This window comes from Colletotrichum gloeosporioides (assembly GCF_011800055.1).
Source record: "Colletotrichum gloeosporioides strain Lc1 chromosome Unknown consensus_27, whole genome shotgun sequence".
Classification (NCBI taxonomy): Eukaryota; Fungi; Ascomycota; class Sordariomycetes; order Glomerellales; family Glomerellaceae; genus Colletotrichum; species Colletotrichum gloeosporioides.
Window position 1 is genome coordinate 824198 of NW_025544672.1, and position 22258 is coordinate 846455.

At 53.8% G+C, this 22258-nt stretch overlaps 8 protein-coding genes across 8 annotated transcripts; 4 read left to right on the forward strand and 4 right to left on the reverse strand.

The window, feature by feature from the left end:
* Positions 1 to 38: 38 nt before the first annotated feature.
* Positions 39 to 552, forward strand: GCG54_00007615 (uncharacterized protein; the record flags this gene model as incomplete). The annotated part of the gene is made up of 4 exons (XM_045407594.1): positions 39 to 91; positions 149 to 251; positions 312 to 347; positions 409 to 552. The coding sequence occupies 4 exons, from the start codon at positions 39 to 41 to the stop codon at positions 550 to 552; spliced, it is 336 nt and encodes a 111-aa protein (XP_045267039.1).
* An 857-nt stretch (positions 553 to 1409) lies between these two features.
* GCG54_00007616 (uncharacterized protein) lies at positions 1410 to 3019 on the reverse strand (the record flags this gene model as incomplete). The annotated part of the gene is made up of 2 exons (XM_045407595.1): positions 1410 to 2342; positions 2756 to 3019. 2 exons carry the CDS (start codon positions 3017 to 3019, stop codon positions 1410 to 1412), a joined length of 1197 nt encoding a protein of 398 aa, XP_045267040.1.
* A 1498-nt stretch (positions 3020 to 4517) lies between these two features.
* Positions 4518 to 7693, forward strand: GCG54_00007617 (Low specificity L-threonine aldolase; the record flags this gene model as incomplete). Its single annotated transcript, XM_045407596.1, has 5 exons — positions 4518 to 4606; positions 4665 to 5068; positions 5118 to 5400; positions 5461 to 6192; positions 6667 to 7693. The coding sequence occupies 5 exons, from the start codon at positions 4518 to 4520 to the stop codon at positions 7691 to 7693; spliced, it is 2535 nt and encodes an 844-aa protein (XP_045267041.1).
* Positions 7694 to 7833: 140 nt separating this feature from the next.
* On the reverse strand, positions 7834 to 9321 carry GCG54_00007618 (uncharacterized protein; the record flags this gene model as incomplete). Its single annotated transcript, XM_045407597.1, has 1 exon — positions 7834 to 9321. One exon carries the CDS (start codon positions 9319 to 9321, stop codon positions 7834 to 7836), a length of 1488 nt encoding a protein of 495 aa, XP_045267042.1.
* A 789-nt stretch (positions 9322 to 10110) lies between these two features.
* GCG54_00007619 (uncharacterized protein) lies at positions 10111 to 10704 on the reverse strand (the record flags this gene model as incomplete). Its single annotated transcript, XM_045407598.1, has 1 exon — positions 10111 to 10704. The coding sequence occupies one exon, from the start codon at positions 10702 to 10704 to the stop codon at positions 10111 to 10113; it is 594 nt and encodes a 197-aa protein (XP_045267043.1).
* Positions 10705 to 11732: 1028 nt separating this feature from the next.
* GCG54_00007621 (uncharacterized protein) lies at positions 11733 to 15496 on the forward strand (the record flags this gene model as incomplete). Its single annotated transcript, XM_045407599.1, is given in 3 exon segments — positions 11733 to 12203; positions 12265 to 13249; positions 13266 to 15496. 3 exon segments carry the CDS (start codon positions 11733 to 11735, stop codon positions 15494 to 15496), a joined length of 3687 nt encoding a protein of 1228 aa, XP_045267044.1.
* Positions 15497 to 15924: 428 nt separating this feature from the next.
* On the reverse strand, positions 15925 to 18002 carry GCG54_00007622 (FAD-dependent monooxygenase terD; the record flags this gene model as incomplete). The annotated part of the gene is made up of 6 exons (XM_045407600.1): positions 15925 to 16007; positions 16059 to 16193; positions 16250 to 16415; positions 16488 to 17375; positions 17430 to 17590; positions 17702 to 18002. 6 exons carry the CDS (start codon positions 18000 to 18002, stop codon positions 15925 to 15927), a joined length of 1734 nt encoding a protein of 577 aa, XP_045267045.1.
* Positions 18003 to 19666: 1664 nt separating this feature from the next.
* On the forward strand, positions 19667 to 22242 carry GCG54_00007623 (Peptidase S41 family protein ustP; the record flags this gene model as incomplete). The annotated part of the gene is made up of 3 exons (XM_045407601.1): positions 19667 to 21090; positions 21165 to 21390; positions 21448 to 22242. The coding sequence occupies 3 exons, from the start codon at positions 19667 to 19669 to the stop codon at positions 22240 to 22242; spliced, it is 2445 nt and encodes an 814-aa protein (XP_045267046.1).
* Positions 22243 to 22258: the final 16 nt, after the last annotated feature.

Here is a 22258-nt window from a genome sequence, read left to right on the forward strand (position 1 = left end):
GTGCCGTTCAACGCCGTTCTTTTCATCAGCTATACAAAATGCATTTCTCGTACACCAAGTTTGCCGTTGCGTTTGCTTTGCTTTCTACTGTGTGAGTCAAGGAGGACCCACGTATCATGTTATCGAATCCTGCTCACAGGAAATGCAGCATGGCCGACCCTCACGGTAGTTGCACCTGCCACAACGGCGACAGCTACAACTGGCGCATGACCACTGTCGCATGCGCCGAGTACAACGCGAGCGAATACCCGGTACACACAAACCCTCCGCCTTAAACCCCCGAAGGAGAACACTTATTAACGTTTTTGCAGTGGGGAGGAACTTCGTATGACACTCCTTCTGGCCGCGTGAGTAAACCACAGCAAACTTCGGTAGGATTACGGGAGCAAAAGCTGAACAATCCTATAGTGCCAGAGTAACGAAGGCGGCTACATCGAGGGAGACCCGTGGGAGTTTGCGTGCAAGACCATCGCCACCAAGGGCTTCCAGTGCGCTGACGGGCGTGGAACCTGCTTTGCCGACCCGGACACGGTCGCGGGATGGTGTGATTAATGGGCAGACCGATCCATACACTGAGGCATAGCCAGATGAGAAGGGCAGTCAAGAACCGTGAAGTCCGTATGCACCGGGCTACAGAGACGAGGATTGTCTGGGAGCGGAACAGCCCGGGTGTATTTCGTGACTAGGGATTACTCAGATGTGCGAAGGCAATCGCGGACCTAGTCCAGTGTTTGCAGATAAAGGAGATGTAGTAATGCAAGAAGGACTCAGCAACTTGTGTGTTTTGTTGACTTGCCTTTGCGACAGCCTCCTACAATCCTGCCACAGGATAGGCTGTTGGATAAGACCATCACATACATGTAGATAGGCTTCAGACTTGGGTTTTGCTACCCAGGTTTTAAGTGTTCCAGAAAGAGAAAATACTTCCTAATAAGTTTCAAGGCATCAACAGATATGTTGCGTGCATTAGATAGGCTTAAGACAGAGAGCATACGGAGAACCTGCCGAACGAGGTAAAGACCGCCAATGCTACCTCAATGCTGATTAGGGCATATCTGGCACTGTTTGAGGGCTATAGGAAGGATCCGGTTGGGGATCCCGGACGGTGCGGGGCTGGCCGTGTCCCACGAAATGGAGACTCTCGGAACTAGTTCCGGGGAGCAAGCCGTCAGATCAACATCGGCGCAGATCAATCACCAGCGGATCATTGAAATGTGAAACCAACTTTTGTTCACCAAGAACGTCGCAAGATGCATTCTATTCTGCCATGCCGCGCATTAAACAAAGTCATTACATGTGCCCCTACCCTTCTCTCGGATAGATATCAATGCCTCATCATCACAAACTACGAAATATTAAAACAACTTCGAAGAACACCCCCTGCTGCGTCACCAAATCAGCAAGCCGATCTACCTCCCGAACAAGCTAATCCGGAACTTGCCCTTCTTCCCCTGCATCGAGCTGCGCCCGCTCATCGGCCTCTCGTCGTAGCTCATGATGCTCGACGCCGGGCGGCCCAGCGTCCGCGGCGGGCTGTCGTTGTACATCTGGTGCTGCTGCTGCGACGCCTGCGGGTGTATCTGCTGCTGCTGCTGCTGCTGCTGGGGTTGGGGGATCGGCACGGCATAGTCGCCCCGGAGCGCCTTCTCGACGTCGAGGTGCTGGCGCTCGTACTCGTCGTGCTTGCCCTTGGCATCGACAAACCGCTGCTCCGCCTGGCGCCGGCGCTCCTGCAGCGCGCGCAGCTCGGCGTCGAGCTGCGTCATCTGGCCCTGCGCCTCCTCCATCAGGTTGTGGTACTCGAGCATCTTGCGCTGCAGCGGCTCCAGCACGCTCTTGGAGATGGACGGGCTCTGCAGGCGCGAGATCTCGTCGCCGGCGAGGCCGAGGTTCATGCCTGCTGTAGGAGGCGAAGGAGGGCGCAGGCCGGCGGGGTTGGAGGGCGCGCGCTGCGGTTGGTGGTGCTCGCGTTCGCCGTTGTTGATGCGCGGGGAGGAGGAGGCGCCGCCGGACATTTGGAGGGCGGGGTCGGAGGCGGTGGGCGCGCCGGAGGTGGAGGACTGGCGGCGCGCGTGGCGTTCTGTGCGGCGGCGGGAGTAGCCTCCTGCTCCGGCGCCTGCTCCTGATGCTCCGGCGGCGGTGGCGGCGGCGCGGGAGGCCGGGGACCACTCGTCTTCGGGGTTGCCGGCGTAGGGGGGCAGTTGGGAGTTGACGGGCGGCGGTTGCGGGTATGAGCGGCGGTTCTGGGAGGCGTTTGCCATGGAGGGGGGGCCGCTCCGGGGGCCGGCGGCGCGGGCTTGGGTGCGCGCGCCGGCGGGCTGGGTTGTTGGGACTACTCGCTGCTGCATTGTGGAAGACATTGTCAGCGGTTGTGTGTCTTTGTCGCGGTGTTCGCGATCGCAGTGGTGGTGGTGGTTTGTGGTGTTTGTGTGAGGTAATGGATGTGTATGTGCGCGTAGGTGTGTAGGTGTGTGTTCGTCTGATGATTTTGGGGCAGCACGAGCAAGCGGGTGTGCCCGTGTTTAGGTGTGAAAGGGAGGGAGGGGAGGCGGGAGGCTGGGGGGTGCGAGCGCTGGCTCCTTGTACGAGAAAAGAGTTTGAGGAGGTAGTATGAGGTAAGAAATTCTGGAGGCTGGTGGCACGGTGCCTGTACCAGCTACCAGCTCCCAGCAGATGTTGCTTTTCCCTCGGGCTCCGTGCTCTCTCTGTTTGTTTGTGTGGGATGCTCACTGGAAGCCAAGGCAACCTAACTCACCTGTTGATGGGCCGCCTGGGCGAGGACGGCGTCGTGCAGCTCCGAGTTTGTCTGCTCGCTGGGGGCGCCGGTGGTGAAGCGAGAGTCGTCGTCGAGGGAGGGCGATCGAGGGCGGCGGTAGCGACCGTTGCCGGCGCCGTTGGTGGTGTTTCGCGGCTGGCGGTCGTTTGTCTCATACTGGCCGCCATAGTCGACAAAGTCGCCGGGGAACATGGGCGGTGATCCCTGGTGGTGGTGGTTCTGCTGCTGGATGCCCATGGCCATGATTGCGAGGAAGGCCGCCGTTTGAGCGTTGTTGGGAGTGTACAGTGGGATGAAGACGAATGAGACACTACGCTGTAACTCTCCGTCTGGGTTCTGGGTTCGGTGCCTCTTCTGTCTCTTGATGGAGGCTGGGAAAGACACGAAGCTTGATGATTAGGGGCCAACCCTGAACGATGGCGAAAAGACGTTGTACTTTTGACAGGTGCAAAACGATCGAAGATCAACAAACTGGAATGACGGGAGCTAGGAAAGAAAGAAACACAGACATTTCCTTCTTTCTCGAGCGAAGAGCCAGACTATTACATTGGCAGTATCCAAGTGGCTGGGAAAAGGCGACGGCACTAACAATTTTCGCAGCAGAGCCCACAATGGCACGACGACGATTACGTGCATTGGCCCGTTAGGTGGTGGGCTGTCACTCTGTCTGCGCTGGGCTCGGGAATGTCAGTGGCTGGGTCCCCACTAAGCGTCGCCCGTCGCCTGTAACTGGTCGGCTCCCACGCCCCGCGGGTCCCCGTCGGGAGCAGCCAAGGAGCGTCCCCCTTTTTTTCTCCCAGCCGCCCAAGTTTCAACGGCCAGGGTCCATCCTCCCACCGCGCCCTGGCCTATTAAAAGAAATGGCGGCGGGAGGAGACTGGGTGACTATTGGACTGCGGCCAATGTCAACGTCTGCTGCCGTGATTGCTGCATGCGAGATGTGTTGTTTGCCTGGTGGCTGCTTTTTTTCGTATATGTGGCTGATCGCTACTTGACGCAATTGGGTGCAGCGGTGCTTGTCTGTCCAGGGATTGTGCGATTGGCGATCCCCATCGAGCATCCCCAAATGGTTGACGATGGTGATGGCTAAAGACACATTACAGCTTCAAGACCCATTTTGGGCTGTCATGCTTTGGGCTTCAAGGGTTGCCACGTTGTTCCTGCTCAGAGGAGACGCCAATCAATGGTGACGAGCGGGGCTGGACATTGCTGAAGAAGAGCGTGTTTGATGCGAGAGATAAGAGAAAACCGCAATTGCGACAAGTCTTTGACACCGTCATGAGCAATGAAAGACGGTCTGACATCTCTCGGAAGACAACGGCCCTTGCTGCGGGTTACCCCAAGACAACACCCCAAGACACCGTGAGACAGTATGTCTTAAAATCTCCGATAAGCGAAACATGTCCACACCGAGTCCGCATGGAAGGTTGCGACATGCTGTAGGTCGACTTCGTCATGACGGTGCTGGGGATCGCGGGGTCATGGGCGGTGAGAGCAGCACACTGCCGGCACAGCACCGGGCCGGTGGAGAGATAGCGAGGACCGGAAGGCCAGTCGCCGATTCCGGTGCTTCACAACCGGAGATTTCGGAGGGTGGATCGGAGGTGGGTCCCGGCACTAGCTCTGCGCACGGGCCCTCGTCAAACCCAATTGGCCTGGGCGGTGACATTTCCGAATTTCGCGACGATAAGCTCCCTTCAGACCAACAACTTCTCACCATACAGGATCGATCAACGCCAAAATGCCAAGGAAAGCGACCACCGCCATGGGTCACAACGAGCCTCATCCTCACGGTGACGAGAAGGACACAATGACGGAGCAGGAGCGCAAGTATGAATCAACTCACATCAAATTATTCACTTTGCGACGGCTTACGAACTTTGCATAGGCGACTTCGCAACCGCCTCTCCCAGCAGGCCTTCCGGCGCAGACAGCAAGAGCGCATCCGAGAACTCAGCAACAGGGTCAACACAGACCAGAAACCCGAAGATGAGCGAGTTGCAGCTCTTCAGCAGGAGAACCGCCAGCTCCGGGCGCAATTGGTCGAGGTCCAGACAAGACTGTCTCGGCTCATGGCCAACTTGCAAGGGTTGAATGACACTGTGTCCAAGACGCTCAATGACACAGCTGCAGGTGGCGGCAAGCAACACGAGTGTCCGAGTGAGATTGAAGAAAGTCGCTTGCATCAATCGCAGAATGCCGATGCGCCTGCGCTACGGCCGATTGACATGACGTCCTTTGACACCACACTGTTTGACTTTGATGCTCACCTAGGACATCAACCTGCAGCAGGTGGGTGCTCATCTTTATCACCACGGAAACTCATTCTTACTCTCAAAAGGACAGCTAGACGATACCGGGGCGCTGCCCGAACTGATAAACGCCGCCGGCATCAGCCCTCTTTACAACCAGATCCCGAACATCTGGAGCTTCGAGTACCAAACCGGCGTGGAGCCATACCAGGCCGCCATGGCAGCAACCCAAGAGTCAAGCTTGGTCCTCAGGAAGAATTGGACGCTATCGAATTCGCCATTCTCGGACCATATCCAGCTCCTCCAACGTCTTCTAAAGAGCAAGCTGGCCGCTTCCGGATTCTCTCCCGAGGGCCAGCCCTCAATGCAAGGGTAACTAACCCATAACACCTCAGAAACACCCAAACTTGCACTTCAGCTAACCTTCCAAAGCATTTACCAACCAGTCCTCATGGTCCTATCAATGTTCAACAGCATGACTCGCCCCGACGTGATGGCCTGGTACGCCAAAACACGCTTCTTCCACATCATCGAGCTCACCGCCTGGCAACTCTACCCCTCCGCCGCCACCTTCGACAAGCTTCACCAGCGCTACCGGCCAACAGAGGCGCAGATGAAGCACCCGCACCCCCGCGTCATCGACTGGATCCCCTTCCCCTCCATCCGCGACCGCCTCATCCAGCTGCACGCCGCCAACCCCCACATCGACCAGATCTTCTGCGACGCCGTCACCGGCTACGTCGTCGAGACCACCATGTCCGACCTCGTCCGCGGCGCGCCCGACGTCACCGTCTACATCCGCGTCACCGATCTCATCACGGCCATGTCCACCACCGACGACGAGGATGCGGACGCGGCGACGACGGCAGTTACGCTCCCGGCGCCGGACGTGACGGCCCTCTTCTCGTCACCGGCGTACGCCCGCGCCGCGTTCAAGCAGCTCAACATGGACAAGGGCGCGTCGTATTACAAGATCGACCCGGCATTCTACGCGAAATACCCCGAGCTCTTCGACCACGCCAACGACCTCACCGCAACCGGCGTCCCCCTGCGCCCGAGATCCCAAAAGGTCCTCACGTACCCGCGGCCCCTCGACGCCTCAACCGTGGAGACGTACCGCAGTTTCATCGACTTCTCGCTGGACGCGTCGCAGACGATATCCTCGTGACCATCCCCCGCCAAAACGCACGTTGGACACACGGCTCTACATCAAGCTCCCTGCTCCCTGCCAAAAGATAAGACAACCCGGGATCCCCATCCGGTCCCCGCGATGCCGAACATATCCGCCACCACGCCGCAAGTAACCGTACTTTTATTTTAAAGTTTCGAGACACACGCGACATGTTCCTGTCAGTGTTTTGTTGAGCATGAGCACCGACCCACCGGGTTCCCGCACTGACTAACGTAGCAGTTAGTAACCCGCTCGGATTTTATGTCATCGGACGATAATGCGTTCCACGGCGCTCCATGCCATCAGCAACACAAAACAATCAAGGTCAACATGTATATAGAAATTCCCCCGGGAGCTGCGGGTTGAGCACAAAACCTCCCACCCTCTTTCACCATCTCCCCAATCCGCAACCGCAAACCCACAATGCCCTCCCAGTTCCCCGCGCCCACAGCGGGCCCCCGCTACAGCTTCCTCGACGACTACTCCGAAGGCGCGCACCCAGCCCTCCTCAAAGCCATCATCGCCACAAACACAACCCAAGAAACCGGCTACGGCGGCGACACCTGCTGCGAAGTCGCCCGCGGCCACATCAGGCGGCACCTCGGCCGCGCGGACGTGGGCATCTTCTTCGTCCCCAGCGGCACCTCCGCCAACGCCATCTCCATCGCCGCGTGCCTGCGCCCGCACGAGGCCGTCATCGCCGCGTCCTCAGGCCACATCGTCACGCGCGAGACGGGCGCCGTCGAGGCGTCCGGGCACAAGATCATCAACGTCCCGCCGCTCGACGGCGGCAAGCTCACGCCCGCGTCGATCCAGCGCGCCGTCGACGACAACTGGCACTTCCCGCACATGGCGAAGCCGCGGCTGGTGTACATCTCCAACGCGACCGAGATCGGGACGGTCTACTCGAAAGCGGAGCTCGCGGCGATCAAGCAAATATGCGAGGCGAACGGGCTGCTCCTCTTCCTCGACGGCGCGCGCATCGGCACCGCGCTGGCTAGCGCCGCCAACGACATGACGCTCCGCGACATCCTCGACCTCACGGACATCTTCTGGATCGGCGGCACGAAAAACGGCGCCCTCCTCGGCGAGGCCGTGGTCGTCAAGGACGCAAGGTTAGCCTCCGAGTTCGAGTTCTACGTCAAGCAGCACGGCTCGCTGCTCGCCAAGAGCCGCGTCATGGGCGCGCAGTTCGCGGAGCTGTTCCGCGAGGAGCTGTACTTCGACCTCGCGCGGCAGGCGAACCGCTGCGCGGCGGCGCTGTCGGCGGGGATTGCGGCGGCGGGGTTCGGCGTGTACGCGGTCACGGAGACGAACCAGGTATTTGCGGTGCTGCCGGTGGGCTTGATTGCGGCGCTGCAGGAGCGGTTTGTGTTTTATGTTTGGGAGAAGAGGGGTGATGGGGAGGCGGTTGTGAGGTTGCTTACGACGTGGGCGACGGAGGTTGGGGAGGTTGAGAGGTTTGTGGGCGTGGTTCAGGGGTGGGGGAAGTGAGTTGTTTGGAAGTTGTTAATTAATGTTAAGAATGATAAAAATACACAAGACTAATGCTATGATATCAACGTCCGTATCCATCGCTGGTCTTGTCTTGATTCAGGATACCTCAAAAACAACTCCATCACCAATGAAGCATGTTAATCCCACTGCAGCACCGGCACATAAGAACACCTGACCGGCCTTCTACCAACCATACGGAAAGTGTATCCTCGGAACGCAGTGTAGTAAAGTATGTCAGTGAGACCAGGGAACTCATCTGCAGCGCGCGCCATCCAAACAACACTATCGTCCCATCCGTTGGTCCTATCCGGGACACAAAAGAAAACCCTCTTTAGGGTTCGAGGCAGGCTTGCAACAAAGTGCTCCGGCTCACCAATGATCCAAGGCAGCGTGTGACAGGTTGCCGGTTGAGATGCTCCGGGACGCCTCTCACTGCCCCCGGCCACGGCGTCCAGGTCGACCCAGAGACTTTCCAGAACGTCGAATCCCCGCAGAGACTTGATCAAAGAGTTGGCGGTGGAGGATCTGGCGACGTAGTTGTTCCCGCCGACGGGCAGGAATCTGAGGCAAAGCGTCCGGAGGGTTTTGCCATGCCAGGCTACCAGAACGGCGACGACTTCAGATGGCAGAGAGAGACTGGATATCTGTCCATTGGTGACGCTGTATTTGAAGGTTGAGAGCGGCGCGCAATGACGGAGGACGACTTTTAGCCCCTGAGGAAGGAAAGTGCTGTTGCTGAGTATGAGCGTGGTGACGTTGTCCAGGACGCCCACCAAAGAGAAAAATGGATTGTATACCCATTCTGCGGTGCGCGATCCTGCGTTCATGGTGTCAATGTAGAGATGCTTGACGGGTCCCAATCTCAACAGGAAGTCCAGATCACTACTGACTAGGCCGCTATCTTTGGATCCCCTGAGAGAAATAGACCTTAGCTGAGAGAGGTTCCGGACATTGATGAACTCGCGATGGGCCTGCCCGTACTCTTTGTTCTGAGGTTTGAGTACGTCCGCGCTCATGATATCGGCGCCAAGGTCCTCTAGATTGGTCATCTGCGCCAGGACAAGCTTGACGAGAACGCCGTAGCGCCTGACAGACGCCTGCCATTTGGGCTCCCTCTCACGAGTGGCGGGAAGGCCTAAGGGCGAGATAGTGGAAAGCCTGAAGGGCGAGATAGGCGCCTCCCTAGAGCGGGGGAGAATCTCACGCCGCGCAGCTTCGGAGTCCATGCCCAAGTCTTTGATTGCCGTAAGGATGGACAGCGTGTAGTGGGGACCAAAGTCTTGCGGACCAGGATCATACCGGGAAATGCGGATGTAAAGCTGTTTGACTGCGACGGCGAGCTCCGGGGCTGACTTGAAGAGCTTCAGGAGGTTGAAGACCTCGTGGAAGGAATCACGGATGATGAGCGTACGGTAAAGGAGGCCGCGGTGCATGATGACGTTCCGGAAGTATCGGCTGGTTATGGAGAGGTTTCTGAGAGACCGCCATTCCAGCAGTAGGTCCCTGTCAATGGGGTTGTTCTCATGACTGGCCTTGGCGAAGCGGTCTCTCATCGGTTGCATCGGGCGGATGTAGTCGCATATCATTTCGAGCAACTCAGACGGTAGACTGGTGAGGCGAGCCATTTTCATGCACGCAGTTCGTATGAATTTGTGGCACTGAGGCGCTGGTACGCGATCAAATCGAATATGAAGATGGATCGCTTGAGCGGCTAGTTGTTGCTGTCATCCGGAGTCGCAATGAATAGCACGAGCGAGATGAGGACTATAGCAGCAAGGGATGATTTCTCATCTCATCCACATACCGACTTAACATAATTATATCTCATCAGCTGAGAGCAAAGGCATGTATACCAGTACCAGAAAATCGAGTACTCAAGCTTTCATGAAGTTGACGGTAAAGCCTAAAGTTACGCAATACATACAAAGCAAACTAAAATGTCTTCTTACCCCAGCTTTCTTCCGGGTACAACGTAGTGAAGAGAACATCGCTTTGATTGACCAGTTTACGAGATGAATGAATGAAAGTCTTTATTAACTGCCATCTAGCATTGGAACTTTCTTTCAGGCAGTCTCAAGGGTTTTTACGACGTTACTAGACAAACCAGCAAAGGCTTCTAAGGTAATCACCGGAAGATGTGATACTTGCGCGAAAGCCTCGGAAATCTAGTCTTTCAATGAGCTTTGACAACTCCAGTCCTGCTTCTATCAATCGCCATCATAATATTCAGCTGATGTCCTGAGAAGACTTTTACTAGAGGCCCTCAAGTCTATGGATTGCTTGACGATGGAATATTGAAAGGGGGTCCTGAATGGTTCTCCTCATCGGTTCAAAGACTCTTTCCATGTTTCCTTCGGCGGCAGTTGTCACTAGTAAAGTCAGCTATGATGATGATAGACACAGGCTTTTTCAACTCACATGCATTGGAAGATTGACAAACCGACCACAAACGTGCCGGCAAGACAGGAGAAGCCCACAGCAATCCACCCAATCGTGCCAACATACGCCACCATCCCCAGCGATAGAAACAGAAAGGCGAGAACGAGGAGAACATGAAGCATGATAGATGAGGCGATGCCCAAGATGTCCCAGTGCGTATGCCATGTGTGGTCGTTGAACCGCTCAGCCCTCTGCCGCAGAATGATGAGGACGCTTGAGCTATATCCAGCAATAGCAATGGTGAGAATGAAGCATAACCATGCCGCTGCGAGGAAACGCCGAACAGTGGCAAGGCTGAATGGCGGGGGCGCAGGTTTCCAGAGTTCCGCCGGATCTTGCATTTGACCTGCTATGATGGCAAAAGTAGAAGCGCCGAAGATTGAGATTGTTAGGACAATTGTGATGAACATCTGAAACTCCTTCACCGAGCCCTCCTCATTAGCACCAGCCACTCTGGAGATCGTTGGCTTCTTGGATATTGAAACCGCTTGGCTAGGCGTTACCGGCCTTACTGGGCTTCCATCCGCTGGAGGCGAGCTTCCAACAGGCGAGTCTAAGTTAAGAGACATTGTGTGGGGATACTGAGAGTCGTAAGAGTTCGAAGACCTATGAGTAACGAAACTCCAAAAGAAAATGAGAAATGAAAAGCTGATAGATGATCGCCCTTCGAGTAAAACAGATGAGGACAGATTTCGTCAGGTGAACTTAGATCAGGCTGGCAGTCTGCATCTGGAGGACAGAATGCAAAGGACTTTACATGTGTTTGTAAGCCGAACCCTGGAACCAATGGAATCTGTGATCAGCAGTCCGGATGGTATGTTGGTGCCACCAATCTGCAGACCTTCACAGCCGCCACATCGTCATATGCCAATGAGAGTGGGGAAATGCAGAACTGACGCAGTAAGATTTTGAGGTTTTACAGGTGAATATCAACCCCGCCATCCTCCCCAAAGTCGGCGACACCCACCCTGACCTCTCCCCATTTTCGATCTCTTCACTTCCTCTGCAAAAATCACACTTTATGACCTTGCTCGAGAATTGTATGACGTAGTTTGATCGCCATGGCAAACCTTCCAACGTTTGTCGTTCTGTTTGTTAGCGTTAGCTTTCCCCTCTCAATTCACTTTACGAGAAGCATCCTCTGACGGTTAGCAGTATTGCTTGATTGTGTTCATTTCCTTCGGCACTGCTGAAAAAGAAGGCTGGAATCACCCACGAATTGTCGCCTCCGACGAGCCTGGGACACTAGGCTTGAATCTTCTGGCAAGTCCATCAGATGCAAACATAGAGTGAGTCGATTCGCGTTATTATGGTCATCCCGGGCGGACATCTGATTCGAGATGAAGCATCGTAGTTGTTCATGGGCTTGACGGTCATTGGCGGAGGTCGTTCACCGCCGAGAATGGTGTCTTCTGGTTACAGGATCTGCTTCCGGCGTGGATACCCAGCGCGCGGGTTTACTCCTTCAGCCACGACTCAAGAACACGTGGAGGTGACATTCCCCTGACGCTTGACATTTCGGACCACGGAAGAGAACTGGTCAGCGAGCTAGCAATTATCCGACAACTCACTGAGGCATGCTGAACCCCGTCCATCCATGATCAATCCAGTACTTACTGTTTACCGCATTGTTAGACCGAAAGACGCCCAATCATTTTTATCGGTCACAGCTTGGGCGGTCTCATTGTCAAAAGTGTATGGAATCCATCACAGAACCTGCCGGAGCCCTTCCCAACTAACAGTAACTTTAACAAAGGCACTTCTGCATGCAGAAATGGGGCGATCAGGTCATCTTGAAGAGCAAAAGTTAATCAAAACGTCCACGTTCGCTGTGTTCTTCATGGGTACCCCACACCAAGGCGGAGAAGGACTCTCGATCCTTGACGCAGTAACGCGCGTGTTATCCCTTGTCTCCTACACCAACCTTGCCCTAATAGAGAAGATCAAGCCGAACTCAGATTGGCTTCTAGATATCCAAGAACGTTACAGTGCTATAAGCCGGGACTTCCGGACCATTTGTGGCTATGAGCTTCGAGAGACGTACACCACGGTTCGCGGGCGACTACTTGTGAGACCCCCAGAGATGCAAAAGTGTCACGCGAACAGGCGCTCACAAATGAAATCGATAGTTGGTCCCGAAGGCTTCTGCTATACTCTTTGCAGCGACTAACATACTGGCCCTCCCTTTCGACGCTGACCATGTAACCATGGTCAAGTTTAGTGGTGCCGACGACCCGAACTTCCAGAAGATTATCAAAAGGATTGAATTATTTTCCAGACTTGCCGTAGATGACGCGGCGAGTTTTGGCACTGTAAATGCAGGCGACAAAGGCAAGTGCCACGATAAAAAGGGCTGGGACAAAATCTATACATCCCTCTTGAACTTGGCTAACATGTCACAACATAAAGCGATCCGCGCGGACGAGATCTTATTTGAAGACAACACAGATGTCGCAACTCCTCTCGAATTCAGTCTGGGTGTAACATTTCAAGTTCGTTGGAATCGTCATTTTACGGGAAGGAACAGCACGCTACAACTGTTAAAGAGAATGCTGGCGCCGTCATCAACTCAAGATACCTTCCCGTTAGTGGTTCTCTATGGACCTGGTGGCATAGGTAAAACGCAATTAGCCCTGCAATATGCTCGCCATGGCAAAGACCACTACAGCTCAATATTCTGGATCGACGGAACGCATCCTGACACAATTGAAACCAGTGTCATAGCATGTGTGGAAAGATTGAAAGATCACTACGTATCACACGGGTTGCAAAATACTTCTCCCAGATATGGACTATTAAACGGAAGTTCGACTGCTGAGACACTTGAAAACCCATCGTCAACGGCTAGGTCCCCGATTGATCGCTTTCTCAGCTGGCTTTCGTACAGGGAGAATACACAGTGGTTGCTAATAATCGATAATGTTGATGACTTAGAAAGTGTCAACCTCCGAGACCTACTGCCCACAACTCGGTGGGGAGCAGTTTTGGTCACAAGTAGGCGCTCTGACTTGGCTATTAGCTGGGATTCAATCGAAGTTCCCGGCATGAACAAAGATGAAGCTTTTGCGCTCTTGCAACAAAACAGCAAATTGGTGTTGACGAAGGGCACGGAAGGTATGTTTCACAACAGATTTTGATGTGCATTTGCTTAATATTAATTCACTAGCAGAATGGAGAAACGGGGTGGCTCTAACTAGGAGACTAGCGTATCTCCCTCTTGCAATAAGCCAGGCTGGTGCCCACATTGCAATGCAACAATCCAAAAACCCGATTTCGACATATTTGGCGCTCTATACGAAATACCCCCGCAACATTCTAGGAAAGAGAACCGTTCATCTCGAGTGGGATAGGAGGCAAGATACAGTCCTTGCAACATGGGAGATTTCCTTTAATGAAATTAAGAAACGAATGCCTGAAGCTGCAGAAATTCTATTGCTTTGCGGCTTCTTTCCCCCCCAATTCATTGTTGCGGAATTTTATATCCGCGGCAGCTCTTTTACTGGTACGCTCTACCTGTTTAACAACGTACTCGCGTTGAAGAATCTAGCTAATCCATCTTCTAAAGAGATACAAGTTCTTGACTCACTAAGTCTCCTTCGCTCTTTCTCCCTCCTTCAATATGATCCGCACAAAAATCGGTATTCAATCCATCCCTTGATCCACTTATGGGCACGATTGCGCCTGGGTACGGAGGAACACGAGGCGATGTTACAACAAGCTCTTAGCATTCTTCATAACTATGGAAATCCGCAGGAATATCTGCAACATGAGCGGCATCTCTTCAATATTCTATCGAAAACAGAATCGCACTCCTGCGAATCCTCGCCAGAGGAGGTGGTGGGTCTCATGAGCGTGGAGCCGTATAATAATGAGCCACCCATCTTTAGCTTTTTAGATCATTTGACTGGTTGGACGCTTTGGTTGAGAGCTTACTGCAACGAAGCTGCGTGGTTTATATTCGAGGCGATCTTCGGTCAAAGTAACCGCAGGCTTTACGACTGGGAAATTATTCACAGACTGGCTAGTGGGGGCCGGCACACAGATGCTTTGTCGTGGGCTCTGTGTAACGGTATGAAGGTATTCCCGCCGAAGCATCCCCGGATTCTGGAGATTGTGGGAAACTACGCCTTCTCCATGATCGAAAACCCCTGGAACCATGAGAGAAGGGAGGATGCCCTCAGATGGTATACGTGGCTGCTCAGCGCAAGGTTCCTAGTTCTTGGCCCTATGCATCCAGCTACGGCAGGAGCATACCTTGGACTAGGAATGTCACATGACAACTGCACCATTGCAATTAGGTCCTCAACTACCGCGTTTGACATCAGATACGCTATACTCGGCAAAGACGACTTCCTCACTCAAAATGCTGACAGAGCTTTGAACGAGACGAAGAACCGATGTTTCCTCTCTGAGTGCAGCGTCCTGAATAGAGAGGCCCAGCTGCAAAAGCTCATGTCTGCTTGGAGACGAGATATGACAAGGACTGGGCTTAAGCTGCACGACAAGATACTTGACTTTGAGATTATGGAGTTTGACCCTCATGGGCCACTCGCATCGTTGCCTTTGATTGTTGAACTTCTGGAGAAGGAAGGTCGAGAATTCTTAAGATCCTGGCCGTCTTCTGTGGCACATTTCGCTGCCCATTTCAGAGTCCTCAAAGCTAGTCACGATGGCTCCAAAGTGACAGAACAACTAACTCACATATGGCAGGAGGAGCTCCAGGAAACTGGCCTTTCAATCGAGCCTATGGTTCAAATGAGTCAAATAGCATTTTATCTTGCGGCATGGTGCATGGAGGCTCGCGATGTACAGTGCGCAGAATCCTGGCTCTCGAAGCTCTATCTCGCACCTCAAGACAGAATGAGTCTTCAGTGGCACAAGAAATGCACCTGGCCTCTAGATCTCTACCCCAGGTTGTGGTTCGAATATAGTTCCCCACTCAAAGGCGACATTGAAGAGCAACTCAGTTACTGGATCGATGGGGCCTTTTGGTACTTGGCCAGCAGCATAATGGGTCAACTTGCCGGATTTCATTTGCATTTGATGTCAAACCTCAATGACGACTTCTCAATTCACATCGAAGAAGCTACCCTTCTTTTTCTCCTCCCCGGTATGAGGCAAACGGCAAGCACGGATTTGTATTTCGCAGAGTTTTTGAGCCTACTGGGAGAGTATCCTGACGATATCACCCCCGCGATGAAAGGTACCATTGAATATTGGGAATCCCGAGGGCAGCGGTGTCCTGGTATGCTTCTCCGAGATAGCATTGTGGACAATCTGTATGGCGATTCATTGAGAGATAGTATCGGAATGAGGTCTTTCAAGGATTCCAGGGTGTGGTATATGTGCTTAGCGGCTTGAAGAGAAATGCGGGGTGCCTTTTCTTCAACGTGTGCAGAAAGGAAGGAAGATAATTTATATGTAGATGGTGCTAGAGCGTACCGGCTGGGGCAGATTGAGAATTTTGTGAGCCCCTCCGGCAATTGTCTAGGTACTTTTATACTTGCAGCGAACGGGCATATAAGGTACTGACGACAGGTGACGGAATGGATTCGAAAGATGCGGCTGAGGTCAGATGTGACGTCTTATCTTAGACTCAAGGAAAAGGATAGACACAAAGAGGAAGGCGCTTGCTGCCTTTAACCTGGCTCATCTCTTTCCCTGAAGAATACGGCTCGGATTCAACGAGACGCAAACAGAGAATTGCCACCAAATATTGCCCTAGAGTACCAGACCATCGGCTTTCAAGCTTGCATCTCCAAAAGGTTCAGAGACAATGATCGTAGTTCTCAATCTTTTGAGGGAACAGTAGGGTCCATAAAAAATTTGACGATGTCATTTGGCCGCCCCAATGGGCATATCAAAGAGACGTCTTGACACCTTGTAAGCTGATGAATGCACGGCAGAGAACTGGTCCACTTACATTGGTCTGGACGCACGAGGGTCACGGCCCCAACTGCAGGATCGACGCCGTATTTGGCATAGGCTTCACCATGACCAGCATGATAGCTGTGGTCATCAACGAAAATATCTTGGACATCTAGACATGGAACCCCTTCTGTCAGCAAAAACAGATCCCTGGTGGGCACAAACATATGATGTTGTTGGACTTACTTCGCACTCCTCTATGTCCTGTGCTGGGTGTGAAGAAGCTAGGGATCTTCCTCTCATCCAGGACTTTCCGGTCAGACTTGAGCAACAATATTGGGTGAAAGCGGCTGTGAACATTGAAATCCTTGGACACCAAAGTTCCTAGAGCAGCAGCTAGGCCTGAGATAGCCTAGTATAGTCGTTAGAATGTGGACAAGTCCTTCATAGAACAGCCGTGTTCCACAACCGGTGCTCAACCTACCTGTGATAGACGAGCCTCAGCTTCTGCATTATTGATATCTCCACCAAAAACAACCACGTGCCACCGAGAATCGGACTGCAAGGCCCTGGCCAGTTGCGTAACTCGAGCATCAAAAACGCGGACTACTTGCGCGCTTGGGAATCTCATCCCCACACGCACACCCGATGCCAGCTTATCAGCCTCGCTTGGCCGAATCAGAATTGAGGGCTTGTACTCTATTGCGAGCCCGGCAGTGTACCTCCCTGATTTGATAAAATAGTCCTGAAAGTCTTCCGCAGTGACACCGTGTTCTTTCCGATACGAGGATGAAAATAGGTTGGTGAAGTGGCGATCGAACTCAATCAAGTCGTTGGCGGTTTCTTGCCGCTCGGAGACATATGTCTCCAATATCGCGGGGTCGTTCTCCATTTTTATCACAGCCGCGAGCTTCCATCCAATATTGTACCCATCCTGAAGACTCACGTTCATACCCTGGCCGGCTTTTGGCGAATGGGTGTGACATGCGTCTCCAGTTAGGAACACACGGTGATCTTTGGTGAAGTTGTCTGCGAGGCGTTGGCCGATAGAATATGCAGAGAACCACGAGGTCTCTACAATGTCCACCGTATACGGGCTGAATATCTGGTCAACCCGGTGCTTGACCTTGTCGGGTTTGACGTCGCTTGCCGCCCAACCAGGCATTTCCATGTAGAATCGGACCTTCTCGTCTCCTTCTCGTGGGATAATCACGAGGTTGCCTGCGGGAGACTGCAGCACGCACTTCTTGCGGATGTCGGGGAAGTCTGTTTTGGCAAAGACGTCCATCACGGCCCAGACGGCGTCGGTGCTATCCCCCACCATCTTGAACCCCAGTGATTTTCTGACGGAGCTGTGGGCACCGTCGCAACCCTTGCAGTACCTAGTTAGTATTCGATTAGGTGTTTTGAATGGTTGGAATCTTACCAGGGCATATTTCGCTCGATACGTGCGCTCAACACCGTTTTCCACCGCCTTGACTGTCACGCAATGAGCCTTTCGATCGCTGGCCAACTGGCTGTCTACCTCGACACTCTGGACGTCGCTGCCATACTGGATGTGAGACTGCCCAGATACGCGTTTGATGTCTTTTATCATGAGTTCGTTGATTCGGGCCCGAATATCTCGTTAGCCTTTCTGTTAAAATGTTTCGTAGAAAACTTGCTTTACTTGATTCAGAATAACATGGGGCAGCCAACTCAGCCCCGGCTCCGTGTCCGGCTCCAGGTGGGATCTCCGGATCCCGCCGTTGCCATCCGGAGTCCAAAACGCGAGCTCCAGGACATGATACGCTTCTTTCAACAAATCCTCCGATAACCCCAGACTCTCCATAATCTCTACTGTCCGGCACTGCACGCCGTCGGCTTGGCCTTGCTGGAGCGGACCCTCCCGGCGCTCGAGGATCTTGAATTTGACCCCGCAACGAGCTAGCCAGACCGCTGCGCAGAGGCCCGCTGACCCGCTACCGCAGATAAGAACGTCAACTTCTTCGTCGGGCATGGTGGTGAGTTGTGCCTAAGAATCCACAATCGAGAAAGAATATCACAAAATAGGCAATGATGCAGGGGATTTGAACACGAAGCGAGTTGACCACGATCAATTTGATCCAGTCAACGGCTCCAACGGGATGACCGGGCGATGCCGAGGGCGGGGTTAAGTCAATCTCCCCGATCGGATTGCCGTGCGGGGTGATCACTGATCGTGGCGCAACGGGTTTCTTTGTCTTTTATAGCCCCCCGCGAAGCGCTGTTAAGTGAGATTGTCGGATGATGCCAGCGAATGAGTTGTCGAACAATAGTCGCGGACGAGATCGACGTAGGAGCTCTGGTGAAGTGCCAATTGAATATGTGGGATGCTCTGCCCCCAATAAGCTCGAGTCGTTATTAAAGGCTATTATCAAGCCTTAGTGAGCCTCAAACTTCTTTAAGTTGACGACTTTTCTTCTCAATTGGCTGCGAACGTAACGCGATTTCCATTTCTCAAAACCAATGCACGAGTTTGTCTCGCCGGGCTATTTGCCACGCTTTCTACACTCTTTCGGTAATCAGTTCTGACGAATATTGAGAGTGCGGAGCCTACTCGGTAGGCATTATCTCCCTTATCGCTGTTTCCCCTGATTCTTATCACCCAATGCCTGTTATCGCGACGGCAAATCGCACACAGTCTGTTCCAATCCCTTGCTTTCCAGGAGTATTTGGACGGTTGGTCTCCTTACTTTCATGAGGTCATAGAAGCCTGATGCCCCCACAGAAGCGGATGTTATCACACGAATCCAATGCAAAGAATTCTAATATTTACTGTTGGAAACTTGGCGTCAGCACTACGTCCCCGGCAATTGATCCCTTAAACACCTTGGCGATTTATCTTGGCGATTGACAAGCCGCACTCTTGGTCGGCAAGAAGCCTTGCAACCATGCCGACAGGCACTGCAACCTGAGCATCTGTGCCTCAATTGCGGAGGGCAGGGGTGATGGCGCCAACGCCACTTTCAAATGATGATCGACCGGGGGAGACGCATTGCAGAATCGGCTTGGTCGCATAGGCCATGTTCAGCCCTTTCCCTTGCTTCGAACGTAAACTTCTCAATGCAGAAATCCCATGTCGCCGTTCTTCGGAGAAATGATCTGGAGGGATACAGTGGAGATGGAATGGCTTACAAAATGAGTGCAAAAAATCAATATTCAACAGACAAGAATGGTTGGCGTTACGTGATGAGGGGCTTAACGGCGTGTCTTGCCAACGGCCCCAACTAGTGGTAAGGTTCTTATGTTAGGTCGAATGAGGAAGGTGATAGTACTAGCTTGGGCCTTTTGTTAAGAACTGTCAGTGGGAACTGTGGAATTCGGGACCGCGGGCCAGTTCTGGGCGTTGCCCGCCAAACCCCTGTCGCGTTGCAGTGCTGCTACTGCAGAGGGGATATTACCATGACACCACGAGATGGTCTGCATACTGCTATCTGCAGGCCAAGGAAGGAAGGTAAACAGATGGACTTTTGCCCGGTGCAGCAGCGCCGCATGCATGGCAGGGCATATAAAAGCGACTTCCATGCCTCCCGGACAATGATTCATGAACTGCTCGCCATCTTGTTCTGCTTGCACTCTGCAGTGGATCAGCTCAGCCATTCGTTGTTTTCGGTCTCGTCAGACTGAATATCAGGCACAGCTATGAAGTTCTCTCTGGCTGATAGCAGCGCTGTTGTGCTTGCTCTGGCAACTCAGCTCGCCAGTGCGGCCGATTGCAATGCCGACAACTGTCTCCGCGCTCTGAGGGCCACCCAGACTCCGGGTCGCCTTGAGACTGCGCGTGCTTTCTGTGCCACTTTCACGGCTGGCACAGTTGCATCCACTGCTACTCCGGCCTTTGCCCTCGACAACTGCAAGGCCAACCAAGTCGGCGATGCTGAGGTCCGCATCTCGAGTGCCTGTTCTTGCATTGCTGCGCCGTCGACCACCACCAGCGTGGGTACTCCCACTGGGGCTGCTTGCTCTGCAGTCAGCGCCTCATGGGCCGCTCAACTCGCAGCTACAGCTACGCCCACTGTAGAGGCCAAGCTTGCCTACGACTGCATCAACTCTGCGCCTCTGAACAAGGCAGCGGCTCTGAAGTTCATCGACGAGCTGAAGCCGTATCTCGAGTGGCAGTCCGACTTGGCTTTCTTGAAGGACCCCCCTGCCGATTATTTCTTCCCGCCCCACGATCTCTTCGGCGCTCTCGACAAGGTTCGTGCCGGTATCGAGGCTGACCAGTACCCAAACGAATACTCCTGGCAACAGGACATGTTCATTAATGTCTTCGGACCCGGCCACGACGGACACTTGTACGTCTACTCGGACATCCTCACCAACGCCATTGAGTGGCAGAGACCCTATGGTCTTGTCTCGATCAGCGAGGACGGCAGCTCCACGCCGGTGATCAAGATTTACGAGGATATCATCTCCACTCCCGACACCGCGTCCGCTTTGAAGCTCATCAACGGTGTTGATGCGGTCAAGTTCATCGAGGATCTCATCTTCAAGGTCACCGGCAACCAAGATGCCGACTCTGCCTACAACTCCATGTTCTACGAGAAGGCCTATGGAGCCGTCGGAGGCACGGGTTACTTCAAGCGGGGCGGCCGTACCCGTTACGTGTACCCTGGTGAGGCCACTTCTTTCACTTTCGAGAACGGTACCTCTGTCGAGCTTTCCAACGTTGCCAGACTCAAGGGCAACTGGACCGGCGTCGTCGACGGTGCCACGTTCTTCAAGAAGTTTGCCCCCGGTGCCGTCGCCGCCAAGGAGGCCGCTCCCACCACTAGCGCCACGCCGACTAGCTCCGCCGCTCCCGCTGCCACCCCCACTGGAGTGCCCGGCTACCCTGCCCCGGTCATCATCAGCAGCGACGAGATCGTCTCTGGTTACTTCATTGACCAGCCGGGTTTCGAGGATGTCGCCGTACTGGCCATGCTCTCTTTCTCTCCCGCGGACCCTCCTGAGTTCCAGAGGGTTGTTCAGGACTTCTTCGCGGCTGCTGTCCGCGCCGGAAAGACCAAGCTCGTCGTTGATGTACAGGTTAATGGCGGTGGCTACATCTTCCAGGGCTACGATACGTAAGTGACCTCCCGTCTTTCAGGTTGATGTGCCTCAGCTTGACGAGAAGGGTGTTGCTTACATTTTTTCACAGATTCCGACAGATCTTCCCCGACATCATCCAGGAAGGCACTGGCCACTGGCGCTACTCCCCTGGCTTCAAGGCTGTGTCGGAAGTGTTCTCCAAGAACTGCGAGGGATATGACCCTGAGACAGCGTCTGACGAACTCATTCAACAGTGTGAGGCCGTTTACAACTGGGGCTACGACTTGGACAGAAACCTGGACAAGTTCACTTCCTACTCAGACAAGTTCCCTCCGGTAAGTTCTTTTCTGTACATTTAATTGGATTCCACAATGCTAACATGAACAATCGAGGCCGTGTACAAGGATGACCAGTACACAGACCTCATTCAGTGGGACTTCAACAACCCCCTGGACACCACCAACACCACCTACGGTATTGGTTACGACATCACTGGCTACGGCTCTCGCAAGAACTTCACCCGGCCCTTCGGCGGACCCGAGAATATCGTTCTCCTTTTTGACGGCTACTGCGCTTCGACTTGCACCCTCTTCTCTCAGTTCATGAAGTGGGATGCCGGAGTCAAGAGCATTGCCATGGGCGGTCGTCCTGAAGTCAAGGGCAAGATCCAGGGCGTTGGCGGAGTCAAGGGCTCGCAGAGCTACGGCTTCAGCAGCGTGTACGGCTACACGCAACTCGCAAAGGAAAACACCGAAGACCCCGCTCTGATCGCCGAGCTCGACCGCTTCACAACATACGTCACCTCCCGTTCCTCTGCCGCAGGTGTCAACGTCAAGGACGAGATTCTCCGCCAGAACTGGGACGATGGCACCCCCGCGCAGTTCATTGCCGAGTACTCTGACTGCAGACTCTTCTGGGAGGCCAGCATGCACACCGACATCACCAACCTCTGGAAGGCCGCCGCTACAGCCGCTTTCAAGGGTGGAAAGTGCGCCTTTGGCGGCATTGACTACGCCTCCACCGGATCAGCTACGAAGCGTACTGCTGAGCGCCCGGCGCCCTTCAACAGGCCTCGTATTGGTATTCCGAAGGGCGTGCCGAAGCGTGTGCCTGTCGCCAAGCGCGATGTCGACGCCCCCAAGCCGTGGACCTTTGAGGCCAACCAACTTATGGTTGCTGAGAACTAAGACGGGTCGTGTTCGA